We start from the raw sequence: 15,285 nt of genomic DNA, 5'->3' as shown, positions 1-15,285 counted from the left end.
AATTCCCTCGGAGGAAAGCACTCCAGTAACACGAAAACAAAAGTAGATCGTTAAAAATATGCAAGTTTGCTTTCCTGCTTAATTAGTAAGTTACTTAACTTTCCTGGATTAACACTAATAACTTCATCAGTACAGAAGCGTGACCCTTTAAACGTGTGTTCCTTTCCAGACATTGCTTCCTAATTTTAGGGGTTTCATGTTGCTGAAAGTATCTGAACAATCATGCGTGGATATTTTGTAGTCAGAAGTATTTGACCGAGCTCCAGGAGCGGCGTTTCACGCCCTACTTTGAGCATCGCCGGAGCCAGCTGTCGCCCTGGCTCCCTGCAGCACCGCCAGAATCGTTCTGGCAGGATCACCGAAACTTCGCCTCCCGCCGACCCGGCTGAAGGCAGGCAAAATGGATCGCCGCGAAATCACCTCGGAGGCTGACAAAACCCACCAAAACCGTCTTTCCAGCGTTACCGAGGAGGAAGAAGAACAAGATGCAGCTTACACGATCGTGACGGTCCTGGACAAAGTGGCCAACATCGTGGACAGCGTGCAGGCGAGCCAGAAGAGGATAGAGGAGAGGCACAGGGAGATGGAAAACGCCATCAAGACCATACAGATTGACATTTTAAAGCTTGCCCAGGCTCACGGCAATACAGGCTACACGGTGAACAAGCTACTGGAGAAAACCCACAAAGTCAGCTCCACCGTGAAAGAGGTGCGGGCACGTGTGGAGAGGCAGAGCGCCAGCGTGCGGAAGGTGGAAGCCAAACAAGAGGAGATGCTGAGGAAAAACAAATTCCGGGTCGTAATCTATCAGGTAACCACGAGCCTCATTTCTTGTAGTGCTGTCATTGTGCCATCTCCTTGGTTGCCGTTGGCAGGCATCGGTTAATGAACCAAACGACGCAGTCTGTCCAACGTGAGAGTTATTTTATGCTTTCTTTAACATTGACTTGTGCTTCTCAGTGCCTTTCAGCGTGAACCCACTGATGGCAGCACACGCAGTCTATTATTAGTGGTGGTAGGTTTCTGAGCCAGTCGTGTAAGATTAACTGCAGATCAGCAAGGACTATTTGTTGCCTATCTGAAAGGTAATATGAGGCAGCCCCTGTAAATCTTGTCATACAAACCATGCCTGACATTCATCCCTGTTATTTTTTTCTCCGTATTAGGTAGAAGTACAAATAGCAAAAGTGTTTGCAGACTCCCTGGAACACAGACTTTCTTCTAACATTAATTTCAAGGCATGTGGTTGATTCAACTTGCAGCATTAGCCAGGCTTTCATACTGCTGACAAATTTGGACTTTTTTCATTGTCTCTGTCTATAGCAGTATATGCACAAACTAAAGCTCAAACTCATAAACCCTTCGTGACAGCAAATAGTAACTTGCATGCTCTGCTTTTGAAATGGTTTAACCCAGCACTGTTCTTCCAGTCACATTGGGCAAACAAGTCATACGTTTTCGTTCACTGACCTCATTGTAGGACGTTCATTGTTCTTATATTGTGTTTGAACAGAAGCTGCATGAAATTACATGGTCTCACCTACATGCATACGAGTGAGCAGTGCAGGCAGTTCATGGGGTCTCTCACTTGCTAGCGAGTGCTGTAAAACTTGTTTGTTTGGTGGCCTCATCCTGCCATTTGCTGAAACTTCCCAGTTCCCCAAGTCAATAGAAAGTAAGAGTCTTTAATCTTTTGCCAGAAGCATAGTTTCTCATTCATACCAGTGAGTCCCCAAAGCTTCTTTCAAATGAGCCTTGTTCATCATTAGCCGTTCTTGAAAATACCAGCCCTCGTGAGTAACACGGTGCCCAGCCTTACACCCTGGTCTTGCATCTGTTTGTACATAAATAACGTTGCTCGGAATGAATGGGACTGTGTCTTTCACTGAGTATATTCACCGCTGTATACAGCTGACAAATCCTTCTGCATAATCTAGCTTTCTTAATGACTTCGTTTTCAACTACCGGGAAAAAATAGGTAAAAAAGCCTCTAAAACAGTAAAAGCTGAAGGTAGGAAAAGTTACCTCTTTAATGTTGTGTTAGCACCATATGCAGCCAAATTGTGCCTCCCAGTTTTTCTAACTGAATGACTTACTATGGATGTTCAGGAGAAAGCATGGGCACGATTTGGCCTATTATTACAATTATTGCAAGCTGCACCATCATGATGGAGTAGAAAACAGGCACTTTCACTTTTTCCTTGCAAATCATTTCCCAGCTAAAGGCAATAAATATCTCTGACTCCTGTGGTTAATGGCATAATGCCATTTCATTGATGGGCCTTTACCATAATGATTGCAGCAGAATCAATGCTTTCAAAATATTTGTTCTTAAAACAGTACCCATTACATAATGTAATTTTTTCTCCTAGCAAGACATGAGTTGTTGCTTATTTTAAAATGCAGTAAAATACGGTGAAAATGGATTTACACATAGCTATAAGGAACAGCTGTTGCTATTTTCAGATATTTCATACAAAAGGTGGCTCTCATGATGTGTACTTTCTCTTAAGAATCACCTTCAGTAGGAGTTCCTGAACTCTGCTGGTTTTGCTGGACAAGAATGACCCGCGCCCTGTTCTGTATGTTTAACTCTTAGGTGGCACTTTTCAGGAAGGGAAACAGCATTTTTGACTGCTGTTTTGTAGATTCCTCTTCCCATGGTAGTTGAGAACTGCCAGCCTTTTGTGAGGTAGATTGGAGAACCTTTTCCCTCTTGCACAGAGGAGGAGCAGATATGCTGATCCCTCTAAGAGCCAACATTTAACACTTTTCTGGAGGATGATAACTCCACAAAAACTGGAACATGCTAGGTAGCCAAGAGTGTGCTGAGGATTTAAGGCACAGGCACACTTGTGAAAGTCTCTTCCTCACAAGTGCAGTGATTTTCACACTGTTGATTTACACCAGTGTAGGCATACTGCTGGTGTGCCAAGACCTGAATGACTGAGTCTTGGCTACAATGAGTGGGAGTCTGTTAATAGCTACAGAATCCGCATACTCCCTTCACTATATTTTACAAATGGGTGTAACCAAGTTGTTTACTTGATAGTTTTGAGTGACAGCTCATCTGTAGTGGGATTTTCTTTTCTTGGTGGACCATTGGGGACATTGTGATGGAGCCAATGACCCATGCGTAGCTGGCATTGAATGCCTACGTGGGTGAGCGCACGTGGGTTTTAGTTTTAACTTTTGCCAGAACATCAGCATATGAGGAAAAGGGAAACACCAATTAAACCCTAAAGATTTTCTTTCAAGTGAGTAGCTTTGATCTTATCACTGATAGAAGGAGTAGGCAGGTTGGAAAGGATCATTGGCTGGAGGAGATTGTCCCAAGAGACCTCAGCTATGATGAAAAGAGTTGGCAATATCCTCGCATTAAAAAGAGACAAAGTGCTCATCCATGAGCATGATGATTAGGGAAATTGAGAGCATTCGTTTTTAAAAGGCCATGCAGTTGAGGAAAAGATTTGGTAGCAGGCAGCTCTTGTCCCCAGGCTGATTGCATGATTAAAAATGCCACGTTACTTCAGAGTTTCTAGTGAGGTCTTTGACCCTGGAGTGCTATGTGCCTAAGGGTATAGTAGGGAAAGCAAAGTACTTCATAGGCTGTGCAGGTCAGTGTTCACTTCTGTTCAGGTTAGTCTCAATAACCAGCCATGAGAGCTATCGATCCTCTGCAGTCAAAGAGCATCTAACAATTTCACTCATTCTGACTAAATTATTCAGAAATTAAAGGAGATTTTTCTTTTCTTTTTTTTTAATCCTGAAAGAACTTGTTTCATTTGCTTTCTTGCATGTTCTGCAAGTCCCTCTTTGAATGTGAGCATACAGGCACCAGGAATTCCATGTCACAGTTACTGGGCTCTTTTCTATTATTATATTAGATAAGCACCATAAATGAGTAACAACTTCCCATGAAGGGACACATGCATTTGTTTCACTCACTGCTGTCTGACGTTTAAAATTAGTGGACATGTCAGAAACCAAGTAAGGTTATGGCTTGACTGGCCCACACAGACATGTTACAACTGATTTGTTTGCCCTGCGATTGCTCCACTGCACACACGGGAAGAGGCTAGCAGAAGCACCTTGTGTGTGCTGCTCACATTATACATAAATAAATTAAAATATAAGTGGCTTTTCCTGACCACTGTCCTTCTGCAGCATAATGGCTTGGACAGTAAAAAATGGTGAGATTGAGATGGGGACAATAATCTCAAAATCTGGAGTGGAAGCACTTCCATCCGAAGTGGCAGTAAAGGTCAGGGTGCCACAAGCTCAAGAGATGAGGTTGCAAACACGGCCACTGAAAGACTGAGCGCAAGAACTCGCCATCCATCGGCGCGGAGTTTACTTACAGCTGTTCTGTGAAAATCCTGTGAGAGCAATCGTGACATGAGAGGCAGCAAATAGAACACTTCTATTTAAAAAAAAGACAAAGCAAATTATCTGAACCATTGCCCGTTCACCTGATACTATTTGGGCATAAGAATGGCAGGCTCAGAAGGAGCTGCCCAGAACAGAATTGTTAGCACCGTGGAGTTAAATAGCTCACCAAGAGCAGATTGTGCTAGGTAATTCATATTTGATCATTTCTCTGTTTCACAGAAACATGAGAGGTCTTATCCTGTCTCATATTTATGTACCTGATATCTTACCTCGTAACAGATAATCTGGAAAAACAACAGATGTCAGTGGATTGTGTTGAAATGGGAAGTGAGGCTTGTGATGGGTTTCTAAAAGGGTTTGCTCCTAAGACTGTCTTTGTCAACAGTGTAATATTTTCATTAAAGATCTTGGCACAGAAAAAGGTGTGGATACTAATAAAATATGCTCAAAATGAGGAGCTGTCAGTCCAGAAAAAGAAATATAGACAAGAAACCAAATCATCTTCAGAGCTGGAATAATGCTAATCTAAGTGCGCACAGGGTCAATTCCTGTACTTGGCAGAAGCCCGCATTGTGAGTTTGTCTTCTGAGGCCCCATGGTTCGGAAAGGACAGAAAATGGTGTGTTGAGTGCTCACAGGATGGCCAAGAGCCCACCTGATGGTGTGGCTCTTAAAAAATGGTGACACGCGGGCATGAAATGCTTCAGGCAAGATATTTCCAGCAGTGGTAGAGAAGCTGACAGTGCCCTTGCCCAAGACACTTCAGAGCCCACCTGGACTACCACATATAGCTCTGATCACCCCTGTTGAAGTAAGTTGTGTTCAAGCTGAAAAGGTTTGGAAAATGGCTATGAGGCTGATCAGAGGAATGGGAAGCTGTGGTACATGAGAGGAGACCAGGAGGTCTTAGCATGGTTTAGTCCAGCAAGAGGCTCAGAGGGGTTGTGATTGTCATTTGTACATACTTTGGGGCATGGATGAGGAGTCCAGTAAAGACCATCATCAGAAATACAAAATGGGTGAAAACTGTCCATGAGTCATCTCAGGTTAGAAAGCAGAAATGGGTTCTTAGTCCTGGAGACGTGAGGGTCTGGACAAAACCTTCTGCTAGAACCCATGGGGAGAAAAGAAAACCTGAATTGCTGTTAAAGTGGAGTGTGAAAAATTAATGGAGAAAAGGTGGCGTAGGTTGACTACCTGAGACAGCAGAGGGCTGGCCTCAGACACAGAGGCCGCAGCAGCCCAACACAGGGCCTTTGTTGGAGGCTTGTGGCATAAACCTTATAAATATTTTTACAGCTGGAACAGGTAATTGCCTTTGCTGAGATTACAGAGAATAAAAGAAACCCAATGGTTTTGTCAGAGAGTGTAGCAAGTGTCCTTTGTTTGCAGTGTCAAGCCCGGTCCTTCAGTTCAAAGCGTTGCGCTGGCCCCGTGCTGCGCAGCCAGCCGCTGGCGCGGCGGCAGAGCCCGCGCTGAAGTACTGCAGGCAGCCAAGGTGATCGTAAATTACCGGGGATTTTTAGGAAAAATCAACCACTTGCAATCAGCTAAAGGAAAACGGTAGTTCTAGGGGCGTGTTCCTAAAAAGGAAAGAGGAGAAAGGAAAAAAATAAAAAGATTTAAAAGCAGTTGTCCGGCCATTTCTGTGTTCCTAAAATGAAACCGGCTGCATATTTCACAGAGCTGCATTCACAGCAGATTATAAACTTGATGCTACACCGGTAGATTATAAACTTGATGCTGCACCATTTGATCTGGTGTAACTGGAGTCCACAGACCTCTTCCTTTGTGGTGATCCTCACGAAGGACGGGCTGTCATCTCAGGGCTGACATTGATTTTTCTCCATATATTAACATTGAGTGGTGGAAACAACCGATCTTAATTCACATTTGCACTGGATGCAGTTGTTCAGGGCTTTGCTTGTGGTTGTCTGCAAGCCAGCAGAAGAGCGTGGCTACACCATGAGCCTCCTATGTCATGCCTCTCCCCCACGGTCCCAGAGGCTGCCTGGAGTGACTTATCGACAGGAGCTGTGGCTGACCGTGTCTCCAGCAACACCCTTCGTGCCTGAGGCACATATCCAGGAGAAGATTTGGCTCTGGGGACACGCAGTTGGGCTTTATATTCTCAGCACTACTGAAGATAGCTGAATCTTGCAATTATTCTGTTAGCACAGGAATAATGTTGATCAGAACAGCACAGGCACAGATGTGAAGAATTTGTGAAGTCATTAACCGCAAATTCAGAATTTGGGCCAGGACTCATCTTACCAGGCATTACACATCAGTAACGCAGATGTTTGCACATTTGGCCTGTAGAGTCTCTTCAAGTGAGCAGAGAGAAACGTGCGGAGCCCGACTCACCCAACCTGTTGCAGGCATCTACTTCTGGATGCAGTTTCTACTTTATTTCAACTCCGCTGAGCTGAAAGGGTGTCCAGAAGTGAGTTCATATGCAGGCAAATTTGCTTGGGCAGACAAGATCAGCAACTCCTGATGACTGGCTGGGTTTCACTTGTACCTGAGAGCACTTCCCTGCTCTAGCTGGCTTGCAAGAGCAGTCACCTTGTGAGGAATAAATGAATCCAAATATTACCAAACGTATTTTTTTGTCTTATCACATCTTGTGATCACTCTTTCTCCTCCACTGACAAAGGGCTGGTATCTACAGATAAATTCGAAGTGAAAAATGTCACCAGTTTGCAAATCCACAGACCAACCTGCAGAGCGATTGCCCAGACTAGCTCCATAACACAATAGCAAAGCAAAGTAGGTGCGAAGCTTTAATTTTCCATGCAGCATGCGGTGGCCTGGAGCCAAGGGCTTCTCGAAGTGATGTGGTACGACTGGGAACCGCTTGCTCATTGTCTGTAGCTTGCTGCAGTCAGATAATGAGAGAATGAGCTCAGTTTCTTTATAGTCATTGTGTACTCCTGGTTAAATTAATGAATTTCTGTCAGAATTTAAAGAAAAGGCATGTGTACCAGGATTCACGAAATAGAAATGAGGAGGACTGACTGTTCTGACCAAGCTGCTTTTTCATTAAGTAAAAATAATTCTAAATATAAGCAACAGCACTTGGCCATAAAGTCTTACGTGCTAAAGTGTTTAGTCTCTGTCATCTGCTTTACTTGATAAAATCCCTTAGGTGCCCTTTTAAAATAATCCTGTTTCTCTCTCATCCGAGCAGCTTTTTGGCCTGATGGCAGAGATTTTGAAATGGCATATTTGCAGAAAAAATGAAGGGATCGCTTGAGATTTATAAAGCTTCACTCCTAACCGTTAGAATATGCATAAAAGGACTGAATGATTTGTAATTGGTTATTCATCAGCGGTTTCGTATTGATTTAGGGAGCAATTTCAAGGAGATGTTTTAGTGATTTACCTCAGCTGCCGGTTTGAATAACAAATCACTCATTTAACATGCAAATTTCCAGGATTTTTTAAAACGTTGTGGCGCTGCAGTTTCCTGCCCAGACGCTGCCAGGCAGTTGTGTCCCTGGTTGTCACAGGCACGGCAGCAGCGCCAGACCAGGCGCTGGGTGGCCTTCGACCATTTTGCTGCTTCGTGCTCTGCTTCAGAATTGTCAGGTGATCACCAGTCCCATCTGCGCTTATGTTAATCATCACCTGCACCTTCCCTGTCACACATCCCAAGGCTGAAAGATCATTTGCCGTGACCTTTTTTCCCTGTGCAACACAATGACTCCAAGTTCTGGAGTTTCATCTGTCTCTCTTCCGTACTTTTCCTGTGAACAGTTTCTTTAGGAGCATTTTGAGTCTTGATTTTATATATATATATATATATATATACACACAATGTATGATTTTATATACATAAAATATATAATTTTTAATATATACCATTAATTAATTGGTCATTCTGTCTATTGTTTTTTGTTTTTTAAAAAGTTTTGTTCTGCTAAAGTTTTAATTGAAATTAGCTAACAGTTGAGTACTGATAACAGTTGCCTTTGTTAAAGCTTGTTAGAGTTACACTTTGAAGCTGTTTGAAAAGAGAATGCAAAAGAAGTGGTTCATAGCGTTTCTAGCACATATTTACACATAAGACAATGTATTATCTATTTTAATCCTTGTCAACTCTAGAAGCCCAGTCTGGGCTTTGAAATACAAACTCAGAATACGTGTGCCAAAACGCATGAAAGACAAGGGGAGTAAAGCTCCTGAACTGGCCACATCCATTAAAATGCCCTCATATCCCATTATTTTTTTATTTTTAAATGGCATTATAATAAAATTATTACAGAAATTATCATAACATTAATGTACTTAAAGCCTAAGTGTTGTTCTAAAGTGACACTATGTCACTACTTCATCTAGTGTATTCCGTGGATTCTAAATTAGCAACATACTTTTTCTTAATGCAAATAATACTACTTCTGCTATTAATTATCAATCCCGTCTGTGCTTACAGAGATAAAGAGTGGAGAATCCGCTAACAAGTTTGTGAGGGAATTTTTTTAATAACCCTTTTTCTTTTGCACAGCCTCACTGACCCTGCTGCAGGCGTGACATTCCTCTTCCAGCAGCCCCCTTGGCTTATTTGGTCCTTCGTTCAGCAGTAAGAGCGAAAGGTCCTTTTAGAGCTGACCTGAGCTTTGCTGGGACACCTCTGCAATAAAGCACCTGAGACACGGCTCAACCGTTTGCTCTGCCACTTCCCTGCCCAGAGATGAGAGGAGCCTGACAGGGCAGGCAAGGTTATCAAGTAGGCACATTTTGAGACAGTCTCTTTCCTCCCCCTGAGTTTTCAATTCTCTGAGCATCGCCACCTTGAGAGTCTCGTAACATTGATTAGGGGCATTGCCACATTTAAGATTTTTTACCTACTGTTTTTAAGGTTTCTGTGAGGTGGAAAAGAGTCTGCACCTTGTGCCTTGTGTAGTTTAAGGAGCAGGTGCGTTAGTCTTCCTTCATAAATGCCTTGTTATATCCCATGGGAGAAAATTGCTACTGCTGTGATCCCTTCCTTGAGGCCTGTGTGAAGGACACAGACTACATGCCTTTGAAAATTTTCTAATTCTGAATTAAACTGAAATGGGAGCAGAGGGAGAAATTGACAATGACAGGGACAGATTCTCTTGGGAACCCAGTGTTAGAGAAACATCTGGGTTTCAATACTGGCTGTCCCCAGAGCCATCAGTTCAAATACAGCCCATGCTGGCCGCCTTCACCAAAGCTGAAGTTTATTCATGTGTTCAGCCAGGCCCTTGAAAACTGAAACTTCTTTGGCTAGGCACATGTGAGAAGTTACATGCTCAAAAACTAGGAAAAGCCAAAGTTCAGGGTTGTAACGTTTTCTTAGCAAACTTACTGTGCCAGGGGCATCATCAGCCACTCCTGAATTGTGCAATTGTTCTGTTACAGAATCACAGAAGGTCAGGGGTTGGAAGGGACCTCAGAAGATCATCTAGTCCAACCCCCCTGCCAGAGCAGGACCACCTAGAGCAGGTCACACAGGAACGCGTCCAGGGGAGTTTTGAATGTCTCCAGAGAAGGAGACCCCACAGCCTCTCTGGGCAGCCTGTTCCAGGGCTCTGTCAATGTTATGATCTTGTAATTTTAAGTTTTGTTTGTTCAAGTTGTTTCTTAAGCAGTGGATCTAACTAACCTTAAAGCTTTGTGGCGCTTTGTGGCTTCTGTATTTCTCTCTCTGCCTGGCTGAGCTGCCGAGGTCTCCAGGCTTTCCCCTTACCATTGTGAACAAATACTTCAGTCCTTCCTCTGCTACCGCAGAACCTCCTCCCAGACCTCATTTCCTTCCACACACATGCATTTTTTCCAAAAAAACTTCCAGTTTCAACAACACATCATCTAATTTGACTCCTTTCTCCCCTCCTACACCCATTCATAACACACTCCCCTCTCTTCTCAGCACCCCCCTCACCTGCCAAAAGCATCGGGTCCAGATCTACAAGCAGGGTACCTGAGCCATGGTGTGTTTGATCAGGACAGACATCAGCTGGGAGGACAGACGGAATGACTCACAACACAGCCGGCTTCTCAGCAGAGAGTTTATTTCTTCGTGTCTGAGCTGAGCTCCATTCTCAAATTGGTGGAAAATGCCCAAATGTTTACGTGTTAGTGGAGAGGCCATGTAAGGGTGAGAAGGTGGGAGCTGGGTAATATGAGCGTGTATGTGCTACAGTCCTTTGTACAAAAGCAGGACAACCTCCAAATCAACCAGTCACATCACTGATTTCCCAACTTTTTTTCTTGGAGGAGAAGGAAAAAAAATTGTTTTCTTTTGAAAGGTTCAGGTCTGTTGTCAGTGTGTTGTGTGCTGGACCAACTTTTCAGGAGATTATGGCCAATGAGCATACCAGGACCAGTGTGAGCACCCTCTGCAGGGTGCACCCTCTCCAGGTGCTCCATTTGGGAGGAGTGATGAAAGGGCAGGGGAATGATCAGCTTCCACAGATTTGTTTCTTGGTTTCTGGTTCTGGCGTGTGCACATCTTTGGGTTTTGCCAGTAGGCGGGGCAAGCAGAGCGCATGTCCTTTGTGTTAACCAATGGACAGACCATGTGACTCCTCTTTCCTCAAGAAATCTAGTTAAAAATACCTGAAGACATTTGGTATCATCTTTTTACTGTTCAATAATCTCCCATCTTCATTTTATTTGAGCACTTACTTACAAATTTAGCTTGAAGATCCTCCCTAACCTCCCATGAGGTGGAGGTGGCAGATGTGAGCACCTTCCTAGCCAAATGCTTAAGTGGAATATTAACCAAAAGCTTGCAAGTAACATCATCAATTGCTCAACTCCTTCTCACCCTCCTCTAAGACTGGGCTGCCCAGCCCTGCTATTTCCAGTCCCATCTGCTTTCAAGCCAAGAAGAAAGCTGTCGCCTGGTTCAGGGCTTTGTCCTGTGCAATTGAAATCAGCAGGTGTTGGTCTTTGCTTTTAGTGAATCTATAAATGAGCTGGTAGCTATGTGCTTGTACTCCATCTATTTCCCACCTGGGGCTAAAACTTATTCTTCCTGCTTTAGGGAGGATGAGCTCCTCTCTTCTCTCTACCCCACTGATACCCAGTCAAAAGAAGAAATGGAGAGGGGCAGGACAGAGAAAAGAAGCAGATGAGAAAGCTCTCCTACTGAGCCTAAATCACTGTATTTTTATTATGAAACCTCCCTAACACACTAGCCAGTTTCACTAATACTTTCCACTTTGGTAACATCTTCCATCCAGGAAACTTGAGAGGAGATAGAAACTCACACTAATTTTTAGCCTTGCTTCATTTGATTCTGCAAGAGGTGTGCAGAAACCAAGGAAAAGGAGAAAATCCAAGATCTGGCAAAGATCATTCTCAGAGTCTGTAGCAGAATGAAAAAAATGTCCCTCAGGACCTGCAGCTCTAGTCTCTGTGTCTTGTCTACAATGCCTTCACCTCACGTGTTACTGTTCCTAAGTCTCAATTCTAACGCACCTGTATGAAAGTTACAGCGCTCTCTTCTTTAGCTAATAGACTATAAAGCTAAATACAATAAAAATCTGGCAAATAATTAACAAAAAGTACAGAAAAATTTGTTCTTCTTCCAAAGGAAGAGAGCTTAAATATTGCAGAGAAAATAGTCTCTCTGCCTTCTCTCTTTTTACAAAGTAATCTTCATATGAACAGCATACCCTATTCACCATATTGTGTTCATTTCTGTATGTGCTGAAATTTCAGAATAGTCATTCTGGCAACATTTTTGTTACCATTTCAGCTGAAGGAGTGGGCTGTAATTTACAAACTTTGAAGAATTATTATCCAGCTGTGTTTTAGTTCATTTTCAGAAAAGAAGGGATTATGTTTATATATAGAAGTCTTTATGTAATTAATGTTAATTTGCACATGTTAATGAAGATGACTATTACCAAAGCATTGTAGTTTTGTTCCTGCTGATTTTGACAGATGAGTCTGTAGACAGATTCTGCTGTAATCAATGCAACATAATTTGTCCCTATTTTTTCTAAGCATTAACAACCATTTTACTAGAGGGTTTTTAATGAAGCCAAGGCATGATGACAGACTCTTAAGTGGGCTTTATCTGCCAAATAGCTTAATGTATTTTATTTTACATATTGCTAGTAGTCTGTAAAATAACATTAAACATGACTTGCTACGAATGAGTCTCTGTGAAAAACGACAGACATCTTTTTGGCCAGCAATCAGTTCACAGCAAAATATTCAGTAAGCCTGACCCATTCTTCACAGGTTCACAACTTCTAATACCTCCCCTATTGGCTGCATTAAGATAATAATACTAAGGGTAGAGCCCAGACACTGTCATGCCTTAGAGATCAGCTGAAGTAGCTAGTACTGATGGGAAACAGCTTAGAGAAGTTTTACATAGTTGTTGTACCTGGCTCTACCCCAAAGGGCTGCTCCTCCTGGGAGAAGTGCACACGCACATCAACAGCTAGTAGGGAAGAAGGGGCTGGCATTGTCCATCTCCTACACCTCCTACACGTCATGAGGTTCCTATTCTGCCTACACCACTGGTTCTAGACAGAAGTGACTCACTGACACTGAACCAGAGATTTGTGATGGCCATGCAGACAGTAGTCTTCAGATCAGGGGTTCAACTCTCTTAGGAGATTCTCCCTGTTCAGATAAATCATAGAATCACAGAATGGTTTTGGGGGAAGGGACCCTACAGACCACCCAGTTCCAACCCCCTGCCCTGGGCAGGGACACCTCCCACCAGACCAGGTCGCTCCCAGCCCCATCCAGCCTGGCCTTGAGCACTGCCAGGGAGGGGGCAGCCACAGCTCCTCTGGGCAGCCTGTGCCAGCGCCTCACCGCCCTCACAGAAAAATTTCTTCCCAATTTCTCATCTAAATCTCCCCTCTTTCAGTTTAAAGCCATTACCCCCTCATCCTATCACTACCCTCCCTGATCCAGAGTCCCTCCCCACCTCTCCTGTAGCCGCCTTTAAGTACTGGAAGGCTGCTGTAAGGTCTCCCTGGAGCCTTCTCTTCTCCTTCCATTACCACAAGCTTTTTTCCCTTTTTTTTTTGCATGTCTGTAACCACTAAGTGATTCTTGGTAAATAATTTGTTTACTGTGGACAGCTTTCGGAAATCTTCTGTGTCTTTGACCTTTGAGTCTCCAGCAGTCTTTCTTTGGAGAGGTTGCAGGGAATTCCTAGTGCTAAGATACCTAGGATAGTCACCACTTCCAAGCATGCTGCTAATACACATCATATGGATAATATAAATAAGTAATACTGCACGCTCATACAGGCCACCAAACTCACCAGAGGAGACAGAGGGACTTGCTCAGGATCACTCATATGTTTCCAGATGGAACAAGTCAAGTTCACCTCAGCAAAGGTGCAGGTGCTGAGTGATTTGTATGGGACTGGGTTGACCAAATAACATCTCATTCCTTTACTGACTTTGTCCGCACATGTAAGTCAATATGTTGGGGTTCATCCCTTTCTGGGGAGCAACAGAAATGTTTACTAAATTCCAATTAGTCAAAAATGTGCAATTGTCTTGGTGAGAGTAAAGGGCTGAAGCTACTCATATCATTGAGGCACTCACTTGGAGAGCGTACAGCTGACACAAGCACAAGAGTCTCTTTTGTCTACACAATGTCTACTTCTATCAGTGAGGAACAATGGATGTAGGTCCAATCTCAGAGAAGCAGATAAGCTTAAAAAAACCCCACAAAACAACAAGATAAATCTGTTCTGAGAACCATTAGAAGCCAGTACCCACAGAACTATGGCACTCATTGGTTTCAGGTAGAACCACATGGGAAAGAAATCTTCAATCAGGCATAATATCTTTACAGAGCTTAGCAAAGGTGTCTTATGCCAGTTCCGTTCTGTGTAGATCACATACGATGGTACAAGCCTACCTTACTTTCTTAAAATATTGTATTTCAGTTAGGATTAATTAACTACAAGCCAACAAATAAAATGCTTGAATCAGAAACCCTTTTAAAACACACTTGCTGGAAGATGACTCTGTGCTTTCATTCACAGGAGGAAACCGAGTGTCCTTCATCTCTCTCTGTTATCAAAGAGAGGACAGCAGGTGAAACTCTGGAGGATGATTTCTTCCCACCTGATGATCTGTCTTCTGATGAAGAATATTATATTGAAGAAAGCAAAGCGACCCAGTTCAAGAAATCAGGCATGAGGCGCATAGATGATATCAAAAAGGCATTTTCAAGGGAAAATATCCAAAAGACAAGACAAAATTTTGGCAAGAAGGTCAACAGGCTTCGAACTAGAATAGTGACCCCTGAGAGGAGAGAGAGGATCAGGCAGTCAGGAGAGAGACTGAAACAATCTGGGATAAGGATCAAGAAAACCATTTCACAAGCTGCCCCAACGAAGGAGACCTTCAAGATCCACAAAAAAAATAAAGAACGAACAGGAGCCGAAGGCCAGGAGGGGATCCAGGGAGCCGATGTGCACATCCCCTCTGAGCTCGCAGCAGCAGAGCCCTTCACTGAAGAAATCTCTTACACAGAAGTGATCACCAAGGTAAAGAAAGACAAGAATAGTGCAACAAAAGGTGCTTCCCAGTCAACTGAAAAAGGGGTGAAAATCCCAGAAGTCGTTCTCAAGCAGGAAGGAAAAGAAGGAGGAGGAGGTGATGATGTCCCGTTGCTGGACTTAAAGCAATCGGCATAAGGAATCGATTAGCAAACGCACTATACTATCCTTATTGAACAGGAGATAACACAGTATGTGTTCACTCAGCTTTAGGAAAATGTGTGAATTCGTGTCGTATCACAAAACACGCGTGGGTGGCGTTCTATCATTTACACGGGTGTCTGTAGTGGTGTCGTCCCGACACAAGCCAAGCCATGCCAACGGAATGAAGGGGCTCCCCCGCTGTCTTGCAGTGTGCCGGCAGCCGT

The 15,285-nt window shown here is 43.5% G+C and overlaps 1 protein-coding gene across 1 annotated transcript; it reads left to right on the top strand.

Annotated features, from left to right (window-relative positions):
• The first annotated feature begins 400 nt into the window (after positions 1 to 400).
• Positions 401 to 15,055, top strand: CAVIN4 (caveolae associated protein 4). The gene is made up of 2 exons (XM_086469511.1): positions 401 to 811; positions 14,399 to 15,055. The coding sequence occupies exons 1-2, from the start codon at positions 401 to 403 to the stop codon at positions 15,053 to 15,055; spliced, it is 1,068 nt and encodes a 355-aa protein (XP_086325637.1).
• Positions 15,056 to 15,285: the final 230 nt, after the last annotated feature.

This window comes from Leptosomus discolor, chromosome 8 (genome assembly GCF_034619465.1).
Source record: "Leptosomus discolor isolate bLepDis1 chromosome 8, bLepDis1.hap2, whole genome shotgun sequence".
Classification (NCBI taxonomy): domain Eukaryota; kingdom Metazoa; phylum Chordata; class Aves; order Leptosomiformes; family Leptosomidae; genus Leptosomus; species Leptosomus discolor.
Note: the sequence above shows the minus strand (reverse complement) of the source record. Positions and strands in the feature narration are given on the sequence as shown.